General features: G+C 52.6%; 1 protein-coding gene across 2 annotated transcripts in view; it reads left to right on the top strand.

Moving 5' to 3' along the window:
• Positions 1–11,214, top strand: part of ABCC6 (ATP binding cassette subfamily C member 6) — a 51,400-nt gene extending 40,186 nt beyond the window's left edge. For both annotated transcript variants that reach the window (XM_049638316.1, XM_049638315.1), the window contains exons 24-31: positions 971–1,170; positions 3,225–3,351; positions 4,076–4,177; positions 4,975–5,121; positions 6,936–7,094; positions 7,174–7,340; positions 10,231–10,425; positions 10,740–11,214. In XM_049638316.1, coding sequence (XP_049494273.1) covers positions 971–1,170; positions 3,225–3,351; positions 4,076–4,177; positions 4,975–5,121; positions 6,936–7,094; positions 7,174–7,340; positions 10,231–10,425; positions 10,740–10,848 — 1,206 coding nt within the window. In that variant the 3' untranslated portion in view covers positions 10,849–11,214. The remainder of the gene's footprint in view (positions 1–970; positions 1,171–3,224; positions 3,352–4,075; positions 4,178–4,974; positions 5,122–6,935; positions 7,095–7,173; positions 7,341–10,230; positions 10,426–10,739) is intronic.
• Positions 11,215–12,582: the final 1,368 nt, after the last annotated feature.

Genomic DNA, 12,582 nt, shown 5'->3' with positions numbered 1-12,582 from the left:
GTGGATTTGAATCCGGGCCCTGCCACTTGCTTGCTGGAGAGGCCTGGACCTGATCCCTCTGGGCCTCAGGTTTTCTCACCTGTAAACTGTGAAGGACACCAGTGCCCACCTCACATTAATAAATACTGTTTGTAAAGAGGCTGGCACACAGCCTGGCTGGTTGTTCAGCAGATGCATATCCTTCTGGCTGGCACACGGCTTGTGGCGTCAGAGCAAATAACCCCACGGATCATTTGGACATTGTTATGTTCCCAGCACCGGGCAGGTAACCTCCAGTTAAGTGAGCGGATTCCACTTGGCCGACTGCCTTCCTTGTCCTTTATGGTTTTGTTCCCACAATGACTGGCCCTAAGTGAAGCAGTTGGCTTTAGGGCTGGGAATGAGACATTCACACTAGATGAGTGGTTTCTCAGTCCTGGCTGTACGTTAGAATCGCCCAGAAGGGTTTTGAAAACTACCAAGGCCAAGGTGGTACCACCAGAGATTCTGATTTAATAGTTCTGGGATGGGGCACTGGAGGGTTTTGCAGCTTCCTGGGTTCTTCTTTTTTAATTTTTTTCATGTTTTTTTATTTTTGAAGGAGAGAGAGACAGTATGAACAGGGGAGGGGCAGAGAGAGAGAGAGATAGGGAGACACAGAATCAGAAGCAGGCTCCAGGCTCTGAGCTGTCAGCACAGAGCCTGACGCGGGGCTTGAACTCATGAACCACTAGATCATGACCTGAGCCGAAACCGGATGCTTAACTGATGGAGCCACCCAGGCGGCCCTCTGGGTTCTTCTTAAAAAGAACCATGTAACTCCGATTCTGCAGGGAAAATAGAGCCCAGAGAGGGGAATCAACTAGCCCAAGGTCCCACAGCAAGCTGGTAACAGAACCTGGTCTGAAACCCTGTACTTGAGGCTCCCTGTGCATCTCAAACTACCTCTCTGTGTCTGTGACTTCTCCCCTCCCCACCTGTCCCACTTCAGAGCCTGTACGTGGCCAGCTTATGCCAGCTCAGACGCCTCGAGTCAGCCAGGCACTCGTTCGTGTGTTCCCACGTGGCCGACACGTTCCAGGGCATCACAGTGGTCAGAGCCTTCCAGGCCCAGTGCCCCTTTGTGGCTCAGAATGACATGCACGTGGATGAAAGCCAGAGAGTCAGTTTCCCGCGGCTGGTGGCTGACAGGTAGGAAAAGCATGGGGGCAGGCAAGACCCTGCAAGACATCTGTGTTCCCAGAGAGTGAGACGTAGGGTCACGCTATGTGGCCAGAGAGATCAAGCGGCCTGCCCAAAGTCACACAGCAAGTCAGGGATAAAGCTGAAGCTGTACCCCTTGGGTGCACTTGGCTCGTACCGTGAGCAGATGGAGTCTGGCCTGAGGCGTCCTCAGCAGCAGGTGGACAGGAAGTACAGATGTCAGCAGAAGGGAAGAAGCCTCTGTTGCCAGGCCGCCGGACCAGCCTCTGTTGCCTTGGTGATAGAGCAGCTACGTAAGCATCCTCAGCCTCTTTTCATTACTAAGTAAGAATACTCAGGCTTTGAGCACAGACGGACACAGGCTCAAATCCCAGCTCTGCGACTTACCAGCTGGGTGACCTTGGGCAGGTTTCATACCTCTCTGAGCCTCGTTTGTCAAGGGGGATGTCACTTATGGGGTGGCTATAAGGATTAAATAAATACACTCAGAGCTAATGCTTGTAACATGCTTACTATATGCTCAGCACGGTACTGAGCGCTCTACATGGATTTGTTCTTTTAGTCCTAAAAACAAGTCATGAGGCCGAGACTGTTTTATGGATGATGAATCTTAGGCACAGAGAGATTTAGGAACTTGCCCAGGGCCGCACAGTGAATGTGGTGGAGTAAGGATCTGAATCCAGGTAATCTGGTGCCACAGTGTGGAGAGGGCCAAGCACACAGTAGGTGCTCAATAAATGTGAATCCTTTCTCCTTTATGCCCCAGGTCCCTGGCCAGCTGAGGCTATCAGGCCATGTGGCTGTGGGCAGCATCTCAATCCCATAAGCCTTCTGGGCAACCTGCCCTGCCTCTTCCTGGGGTCCTAGCCCAAGGAGGAAAGACCTTATGAACATTTAGAAAGCACCCGCGATGTGAAGGCCCGGTGATTTCCGTGGTCTGTATGGCAGATCTCATTTAATCCTCTCATCTGTAAGGAGCCAGATTTTACTTCATTCCACAGACGGGTAAACTGGGCTTTCAAGAACAAAGGGACTCTCCCAAGAGCAGCTGTCTAGGAAGCAACTTATGTATTCATTTGCTGGTTGGTTTGTTGAAAACCACCATAACCTAGTGGAAAAGGTTCATGCTTCCTGGTATGCATCAGGGTGATGTGGCTTCTAAGACTTTCATGTGTGTGGACTCTGGCAAGTACCTAACTCTTCTGAGCCCCAGCGTCCTCATCTGTCAAATGGGGACAACAATACCCCGCTTTGTGGGGTTGTTAGAAGGACTAGATTCTCTGTGTAGTAAAGCCCAGAGATCCCTGAAGACAGATTCTTAAATTGGATCACTGTGTCCCCAGCACCTGCAGCAGACATGACACACAGTAGGTGGTCAATATGTTTGTTGAATGAATGAATGAATGAATGTTGGAGTAGGAATGCAAGGGAAGGAGGTGCCTATTTATCCACTCAGTTTATTATTCATTGAGCACCTACTACGTGCTGGGTCCTGTGCTAAGTACTGGGGACAGTCATGAACGAGACAGAGCTGCTGCCCTCACGGAGCTCACAATCTACTGATGGAGACTGATGGTCAAGGACTGACTAAATCGTTTAATTATTAAGAGTGGTAAGTGTTATGAAGGAAGTTATGAGCGATGTGTTAGAGAGAAAGGGAGGAACAGGCCAGGAAGGCTTTTGGGTTCAACCCAACCTGTGCATGAAGATGATATTGGCCGTATGAAGATGGAGGTCAGGTCCAGGCAGGGGGACCCCAAGGGATACAGCCGGGCATAGCCCAGGGACGGAAAATCGGCACCATGGCGAAACTTTACTTGAGCACCTACTGTGTGCCAGGCTCTGAGCTGGGCACAGGTAAGACAAAAGCATCAACTTCCCCCACCCACTGAGCGTGGGTGGGGCCTGGGGTGTGGAGGAGACCATTGCTGGGACCCCTGTGGGACTCAGCTTGGTACGATGACCAGTCCTTGTGCCCAGAGAAACAAGTCCTGCAGACAAGGCCCTCCCCCCGCCCTGCTCTTACCTGCCTCTCCTTGCAGGTGGCTGGCTACCAACCTGGAGCTCCTGGGGAACGTGCTGGTGTTGGCAGCCGCCGTGTGTGCTGTGCTGAGCAAGGCCCACCTTAGCGCCGGCCTCGTGGGCTTCTCTGTTTCCGCTGCCCTCCAGGTACACCTGCCTCCCAAGACAGACCCCTGCCAGTCGGACCTTCAAGGACCCAAGTCCAAACCACCAACCAGTGAGGAAAATATAGAGGCTTAGCTGGGGTGACCTTCCTGGACCTTGGGCAAGAGTCTTCCCTCGCAGAGCCTCAGTGTGCTCATCTGGAAAATGGGGCAGTAATCTCTTCACTTCAGACATTGTAGAGCCTAGTTGAGATAAGGTATATAGAGTCCATTTCCAGGGTAGTGCTAAATTTTGTTAACTATTAATAATAATATGTCATGTCAGGTCATGATATCTATGAAGGAAAAAATATATATGCAAGTAGCATTCTTCTACTGAATTGTTCTGACAGCTTTATAAATATTAACCCATTTAATTCTGCCCACAACCCCATCGGGGATACTGTTATTATCCTCATTTTACAGTGAGGCAAAATGATGGGAAATCAGAGGAGAGAAACTCTCAGAATGGAAGTCAGTGGGCCTGAGCCCTGCTGGGTGTCCTTGCGAGAGCCATACACCCTCTCTGGTCCTCTCTTCCCACCTGTATCAAGAGGGGTTGGACAAGCTCCTTTCTACTCTGCATACTCCAGTTCTACTGAAGGAAGTTCCTGGTGATGACAGTCAAAGCCCATCCCCTTACCTGTCCCCACTTCTGCCTCCCGCCCCTGCCTCAGGGGGGCTGATGCAAGCCTGCGATGTCTTCTCCCCCCCCCCCCCCCCCCCAGGTGACCCAGACACTGCAGTGGGCTGTTCGCAGCTGGACAGACCTGGAGAGCAGCATCGTGTCGGTAGAGCGGATGAAGGACTATGTCCAGACACCCAAGGAGGTGACGGGTGGAAGACGGGGACGGGGGTGTGGACCCAGGTCTATGCCTGCTACGGGCTTTAGAGCCCCTGCCACTGAGGGCTGGGGTTGCAGCCAGGGCGACAGTAATGGTTAAGAGCGTGGGGTCTGGAGCCAGGAGAAATCCTGGGTCCTTTGCTTCCTCACTTGGGCAAAGCAGGTCATTCTTCTGAGTGACAGGGGACCATAGGTAACAGCAGTGCAGTAGCAGTAGAACAGCAACATGACGGCCACGTCACAGACACATCACAGCAACGTTCTAGGCACATCACAGCAAGATGACAATAACGGAAGAGTGACATGGCAAGGTAACAGTGCGGGTGTACTGGGGGGTCAGGTGAGATCCCACGAGAGAGCACTTAGTGTCAGGCACACCGTAGACAGGCCATACACGCCCACGGCTCTGATGGGCCCCCTTTCACCTCGAGGGGATCGAGGACCTCTTCAAGGTCACAGGAAGAGCACACAGCAGCTAACGACCCCCTAGTGCGCAATCTTGCCCTCCTCACAAAGACAAAGGGGAGAATATTATTCTACCCCTTCTAGAGGAAGACAGAATCTTATTTGACAATTAATAGTGGCTAATAATAATAAAGATAGAGTAGCCAATACCATCATTATTTTTATAATCTCAGAGGTCACTTGTTGATAGCTCTGCTATGTTCCAATGCCCCCAACGACTCTGTAAGATAGCAGTAAATATGCCCATTTTACAGAAGAGGAAACTGAAGCTCAAAGAGAGAGCGGCTCCTCTGACCCTGTGCCCCTCTCCCGTCCCAGGCGCCCTGGAGGCTACCCACCTGTGCAGACCGGTCCCCCTGGCCTCACGGGGGGCAGATCGAGTTCCGGGACTTTGGGCTGAGATACAGACCTGAGCTCCCACTGGCCGTTCGGGGTGTGTCCTTCAAGATCCAAGCCGGAGAGAAGGTGAGCGGCTCTGGCCCGTCTTCCTCCTCCTGGAGGCCAGGCCCAGGGTGGGCAGTGCCCAGGGTCTAGGCCCTGAGCACCAAATGCTTCCTCCACACCCGACTTCAGGCCCTCCACCCTGAAGACCCACCATGCCCTAACTGAAATGATCATCTCCCCCAGACCTGCCGCCATCTTGGCAAATGCCACCACCCACCCACCTTGGTGTCCTGGGTAAGGAGGCGTCTCTCCGACCGCCTTCTTTCTCTTTGCCTCCGACGTGAGTGCTGTGGCAGAGTGCTGGATGTTCCGCATACGTGATCCAGTCTGCACGGGCTCAGTTCCTGGCTTTGCCATGGCTGACCCTGGGCAGGTCACTTCATGTCTTGACCTCAGTTTTTCCATCTGTAAAATGGAAATAACAATGTCAATCTCACAGAGCTCTTGTGAAGTTTCGGTGACCTAACACATGTAAACTGCTTGGAATGGTGCCTGGCACATAGCAAGTGCTGCAGAAATGTTTGCCCGGGGTTTTAGCAATTATCACATGCACTTTTACTCTGACAACGACCCTACGAAGAAGTGCTAGTATTGTCCCATTTTACAGATGCTTAGGAAACATTTCCCACTTGCATTTCCTTCCTGCCTCCTCCTAGACTGCTCCAGGCCCCCAGTTGAGCCCCCAGCCTCCCATTTAGTCACCTCCAGTCTGTTTTCTGTGATCTTTATTTGGGCATGACATTCCCCTGCTTGAGACCTTCCCCCTGCTCCCAGCTTCCCTTACAGTAAAGCCCAAACTCTTGAGCTTGGCATTCAAGGCTCTGCCCAGCTCTTCATTCATTGCCCTGCCAGGGCTCAGCCAACACTTGGGGAGTACTGCCTCACGGGGCCAGGTGGGCACCTGGTGCTGCCCTCAGGGGGTTTACCTGGCATCTTCCGCTTCCCCAAACTCCTGCTTATCCTTCAAGGTTCCACTCAAGTATCACCTCCACCACGAAGCCTGCTCTGATTACCCCGTTGACTTCTATCCCAGGTGGCTTCACGTCCAGAGTCTGATTATAGAGGGGGCTTTTTCATCACAGTGTATTCAAATTAAGTTTGCTCAGTTGCATTATTTCCAAGACCAGACAGTGAGCCCTGTGGAGCAAGGATTCCTTAATTTCTCTATTCCTCATGCCTAGAAGAGTTGCCTGTCATACAGTGGGTAACACGATTCATTTACTTTTTTTTTTGTTTATTTTTGAGAGAGAGAGAGATTGAACATGGAAGAAGGGCAGAGAGAGAGGGGGCTACAGGGTCTAAAGCAGGCTCTGTGCTGTCAGCACAGAGCCTGACGCGGGGCTCAAACTCATGTACCGTGAGATCACGACCTGAGCCAAAGTTGGACGCTTAACCGACTGAGCCACCCAGATGGCCCATATTTCATTCACTTCTTAAACATATAGTGTTGAGCCTCCAGCGAGTGTTGGGCATTGAGAACGCAGCAGTAAATGCTGAGGACGGATGGGGGCAGGAACAATGATGGGCAGATGGACGGAAGGGTGGAAAAACGGGGTGGGGGGGTGGGGGTATAGCAGGAAGTGTGGGTGAGTGGACAGAAAGATGGGAGAGATGAGTCACAAAGGGGAGAAGATAGAGAACTATGTACAGAAAGAAGGCTGGATGGAATGGGTGGACATATGGAAAGGTGGACAGATGGACAAATGCTCAAAGGATAATGGATAGATGGATGTATCTTGGATGCAAGGGAAACACCTCGCAGAGATGCCCAGGGACCCTCCGGGCTTCTGGGCAGACGTGGTCGGAACGAGTCTTGCCCTCCCATCCCCTGGCAGGTGGGCATCGTTGGCAGGACAGGGGCCGGGAAGTCCTCCCTGGCCGGGGGCCTCCTGCGGCTCCTGGAGGCAGCCGAGGGTGGGATTTGGATCGACGGGGTCCCCATCACCCACGTAGGGCTGCACACGCTGCGGTCCAGGATCACCATCATCCCCCAGGTGAGGCCCGGGGCACAGGGTGGGCAGAGGTGGGAGGCGTGGCTGGGCCCGGCTCTGACCCACTGCCCCTTCCGGCCAGGACCCTACCCTGTTCCCTGGCTCGCTTCGGATGAATCTGGACATGCTGCAGGAGCACTCGGACCAAGCCATCTGGGAGGCCTTGGACACGGTGCAGCTCAGAGCCCTGGTGGCCAGCCTGCCTGGCCAGCTGCAGTATGAGTGTGCTGACCAAGGTTGCAACCTGAGGTAGGCTTGCCCCGCCACGACCAGGGCCTGGGAGGAGCTGCGTGGAGAGGCGAGTGTGGCTGAGGCTCCCCGCACTGCCCTGTCCCCAGGGTAACATGCCCTGGAAACCTGCCTCCCCCACGGGACTACCAGCTTCATTCTGTTAGTACTCACAGGATGAATCCCGTCCCTTATCAGCAATTCTGAACTCCAACACAGTCTCTGAATATCCAGTTTTGTTTTCCTCAGTTCAGTTCCTCAATTTATTTGGGTGGCAAAACCCAACCCTTACTGACACAAGGCTACTTATAGTCTATTTATCCCTCTCAGCGTTTCTTTTGCTACAAAAGTATCGTGTTTGATGTGGGCACGAATTCCACTCTCACTGTGGGTTCTAAGTAACATATGGTATATGTTTCTTTCTGAAGAAATTTTAGGGGCGCCTGGGTGGCTCGGTTGGTTGAGCGTCTGACTCTTGGTTTCAGCTCAAGTCATGATCCCAGGGTCATGGGATTGAGGCCTGTACCACGCTCCATGTTGAGTGTGGATCCTGCTTAAGATTCTCTCTTTCGCCACCCCCCCCCCCCCCCCCCCCCCCCCCCCCCCCGCCCCTCTCCCCGACTCGTGCTCTTGCTCTCTCTCAAAAAGAAAAAAAAAGAAATTTTAGTTGTGGTAAAATACACCTAACATAAAATTTAGCATCAAAAAAATTTTTTAATGTTTATTTATTTTTGAGAGAGACAGAGCGTGAGCGGGGGAGGGGGAGAGAGAGAGGGAGACACAGACTCCAAAGCAGGCTCCAGGCTCTGAGCTATCAGTACAGAGCCCGACCCAGGGCTCGAACTTATGAACTGCGAGATAGTGACCTGAGCCAAAGTCGGATGCTTAACCGACTGAGCCACACAGGTGCCCCAACCATTTTTTTTTTCTTTACTAGAATACACTCATCTTTATTCATAAATACTGGAAAATAGGGCTTATTTATTTATTTTTTTACTTTGCATCCAAGTTAGTTAGCATATAGTGCAACAATGATTTCAGTAGATTCCTTAATGCTCCCTACCCATTTAGCCCATCCCCCCCACCCCTCCAGTAACCCTCTGTTTGTTCTCTATTTTTAAGAGTCTCTTATGTTTTGTCCCCTTCCCTGTTTTTATCTTATTTTTGCTTCCCTTCCCTTATGTTCATCTGTTTTGTATCTTAAATTCCTCATATGAATGAAGTCACATGATATTTGTCTTTCTCTCACTAATTTCGCTTAGCATAATACCCTCTGGTTCCATCGACATAGTTATAAATGGCCAACCATTTTTTAATGTACAATTCGTAGTGTTAAATACATTCACATAATTATGCGACCCATTTCCAGAACTTTTCCATCTTGCAAAACTGAAACTCTGTACCCATGAAAAAACAATTCTAGGAGCAACTGGGTGGCTCAGTTGGTCGAGTGTCCAACTTCAGCTCAGGTCATGATGTCCTGGTTCATGAGTTCAAGCCCCATGTCAGACTCGTTGCTGTCAGCTCAGAGCCTGCTTGGGATCTCTCTGTCCCTTTCTCTCTCTGTCCTTTACCTGCTCACACACACACTCTCTCTCTCTCTCTCAAAAGGAAAATAAGCCTTAAAGAAATTCTATTTTCCCCTGCCCACAGCCTCCAGCAACTCCCATTCTGGCTTCCTGTTTCTGTGACTTTGACTACTCTGGGTACCTCATTTAAGGGGAGTATTGCAGTATTCGCCTTTTGTGACTGGCTCGTTTCACTCAGCATAATGTCCTCAAGGCTCATCAGTATTGCAGCATGTGCCAGAATTCCCTTCCTTTTTAAGGCTGAATACTATTCCATTGTGGGGACAGACCACATTTTTCTTGCCCATTCCTTCACGGATGGACGCCTGCGTGCCTTTTTGAAAACAAAGACGTTCTGGATCCTAAAACCCCATCTTCCCCCAGAGGTGTGAGGGTAAGAGGCTGTGGGTGACAGCCTCATCAGAGCTTCTGCTCACTAGAGAAGCAGTGTAGTTTGGTGGCTGAGAGTTTAGACACGCGTCAAATCTAGCCTCCCCCAGTTACCAGCTCTAGGACCTTGGGCAAGTTCATCTTCTCTGCCCAAGAGAGAAGTGAGTGAAAAGAGAACTATAGTGAGTATCTCCTTCCTGTTCGAGGATTGACTTATACGTGTTAAGTTGCAGACACAGTGCCTGGATGGAGGGAAAAATAATGTTTCCCTGTAAACCTCAGAGAGGCCCCCTCACGAATCCCCTTCTGCAGGATTGGCTTATGAGGCTTGAAAGTTGCCCCGGGGTCACCCAGCTCGCCAGGGGCGTGGCCATAGCGGGTCCTGGTTCCCCAGAGACGCTGCTGGAAGGCTTCGCCGTGAGAAGGAAGACCGCCCCAGACAGCCTTGGGCCTCCAGGGTCAGGGGTGTCACGGACTGTGTGACCTTCAGTTGCAACTGTGTGCTGTGTGCTGGGGCCTTACTCTGTGACAAGCACACTGCTAAGCACTTTTATCGGGCTTCTTTGGCCCTGCACCCTGATAAGTCACAAGACTCATTGGTACAGTAACTACCTTTGCGGTCACCGTGAGACGTGAGTCAAGACATGCACAGGCACGTAGGCTATGTCTGGCACAAGATAAAGAGCACCGAGTAGAAGTGGAAATAGCCATTTCACTGGGGGAGAGGACCTGAGGCACGGGGGTTTGAATGTCTTGCCTGGAGTCTCCCTGCTCAAAAAATGGCAGGAAGGGGATTCCTGCCAGCTCTGTGGACTGGGGACCCTCGTGAAGGAGTGTGTGTACCTGCCCCACTAACTTCTGCAGCTGTCGGGGGATCCGTTTGTGGGCAGGCCCTGCAAGTCCTAAGATGCAGGTAGAGAAACGTCGGGCCTGACCGTCCCACTCCTTCCCAGTGTGGGCCAGAAGCAGCTCCTGTGTCTGGCACGTGCCCTTCTCCGGAAAACCCAGATCCTCATCCTGGACGAGGCCACAGCCGCCGTGGACCCGGGGACGGAGCTCCAGATGCAGGCCGCCCTCAGGAGCTCGTTTGCCCAGTGCACAGTGCTGGTCATTGCCCACCGCCTGCGCTCTGTGATGGACTGTGCCAGGTAAGCACCCTTCCCCGAGTAGGCCCTCTCCCCGCTCCGCCCCCATGGGCGTAGAGGAAGGCATCAGGGTTTAGAGCCGCACGGGCACTGGAATGGGTTATCACGTGCGCACTGTACAGGTGGCAAAACTGATGCCCAGCAGGGAGATGAGCCCAAGAACACGTGCCCAGAAGATGCTTCCAACCTAGCTGTCAGGGTCAGGAAACCGCAGGGAAGGCCGGACTTTGCCAGAGCAGACATGCTGGGCTTTCACTGGTGCAAGCGCTCGGGCGGATTGGGCCGGTAAGGGTTCCCCATTGTCCTCTCTCCTGCAGGGTGCTGGTCATGGACAAGGGGCAGGTGGCAGAGAGTGGCAGCCCGGTCCAGCTGCTGGCCCAGAAGGGCATGTTTCACAGGCTGGCACAGGAGTCAGGCCTAGTCTGAGCCCTCTGCCCTCGCCTCGCCAACCCGGAGAGACTGCTGTGCCTTGGAGGTACAGGTGACCCAGGGGTCGTCAGTGGCACCTTAGTATTGGATCTAGACCCCTCTGATCTCTGGGAGGAAAATGGCAGAGAAAATGGCCGATCATCACAAACCCAGGAGGACACAGCAACACCCAGGTTGGCCTGATGAGGGCTCATCCTGCCGCATCCACCCTGGAGGGGCTCCCTGTGCTGCCCACCCGATGGCCTCACCTGAAGACCTTGGAAACCTGCACATGTCTGGGCTCCACCGCAGACCAAAGAAATCAGCATCTCTGGGGCTGGGGGGCCGGGACCGTGGTGTGTGTGTGCCTTTTACAAACCACCCCCTTAATTCTGAGATGGTTGTCAAGTGACAAGCAATGACAAGAATCCAGAAAGTTCCTGCGTAGCTTTACTCTGTTTCCCCCACTAGTAACATCTTGAAAAACGATAGTATAATATCATAACCAGGATGTTGATAGTGGTACAATCGGCCGATCTTGTTCAGATTTCCCGCTTTTACGTGGATTTGTGTGTGTATGTGTGTGTGTGCACGCGCATTTCTACGGAGGCTCCTGCAGCTACCCCCACCAGACGGGATGCTGAACGTTTCCATGACCACAGGAACCCCTCTGCTTGCTTTCGTAACCATACCCACCTCCCTCCGCCCACAACTGCTGACGCGTTCTCCATTTTGATACCTGTTTTTATTTAATTTATCTTGAGAGAGAGGGCACGAGCAGGGGAGGGACAGGAGAGGGAGAGAGAGAGAATCCCAAGCAGGCCCCACGCTGCCAGCGCAGAGCCCGACGTGGGGCTCAAACTCATGAACCACAAGATCGTGATCTGAGCCAAAACCAAGAGTCAGACGCTTAACCGACTGAGCCACTCAGGCGCCCCTTGGGACGTATTTTCAAAGCTTCCGGAGTATTCCACACCTCTTGGTGCCCCCCTACCCTCGGAGATGAGCCCCTAGGAGCGTCTTATCTGAACTGTCGCACCAGCCACACAACCCACACCAAGAGCAGACCGTCCTGGGAATGAGCACCTGCACACTTTCAACTCCATAAATAGGGTTCGCGGAGCCAGCCCCCCCAGACTCCCACTGAGAGAATCTCCTCACCGCACACACTTCCTCCATTTGTTGAAGACCAAATTCCAGCTCCCCAGGGGAGTCCCAATGGTGGTTGGGACGTCCAGAGCAGCCAGAGGCCTGGATAGGGATGGTTCAGGGCTCGCTTTCATGAGGGGGAGTCACCATGCGCCATGCTGCTCGGGCCGGTTTCCCATGGCACTCGGAAATCGGATACAGGGCTCCTAAAACTGGCTTCGGGCACCAGGCAAGGGGGACAAGAGTCTAAAATAGCCCAGCCTGAGGCCACACAGGCATATAGCTGTGAAGGGCAGCCTGAGAAAGGAGTCAAGTCCCTGGACCAGAACTTGAGGCCAGCCCCACGGTTCTTTAGTGACCTCACGGCATGGCTGCAGAGGTGAGCTGGGCACCAAACGCACGCCCGATCAATGTTCACTATAGTCATCAATCCTGTTCTGAGGACCTCCGTGGGTCCTCCAGGGGGTAAAGGCTTTACACACCAGGATCTTTTTAACCACATCACTCTTTAAAAAATGTTTATTTATTTTGAGAGAGAGAGAGAGAGAGAGAGAGTGAGTGCTGGGGAGGGGGAGAGAGCATCTTAAGCGGGGTGCAGGCTCA

Source organism: Panthera uncia, chromosome E3 (assembly GCF_023721935.1).
Source record: "Panthera uncia isolate 11264 chromosome E3, Puncia_PCG_1.0, whole genome shotgun sequence".
Classification (NCBI taxonomy): domain Eukaryota; kingdom Metazoa; phylum Chordata; class Mammalia; order Carnivora; family Felidae; genus Panthera; species Panthera uncia.
Note: the sequence above shows the minus strand (reverse complement) of the source record. Positions and strands in the feature narration are given on the sequence as shown.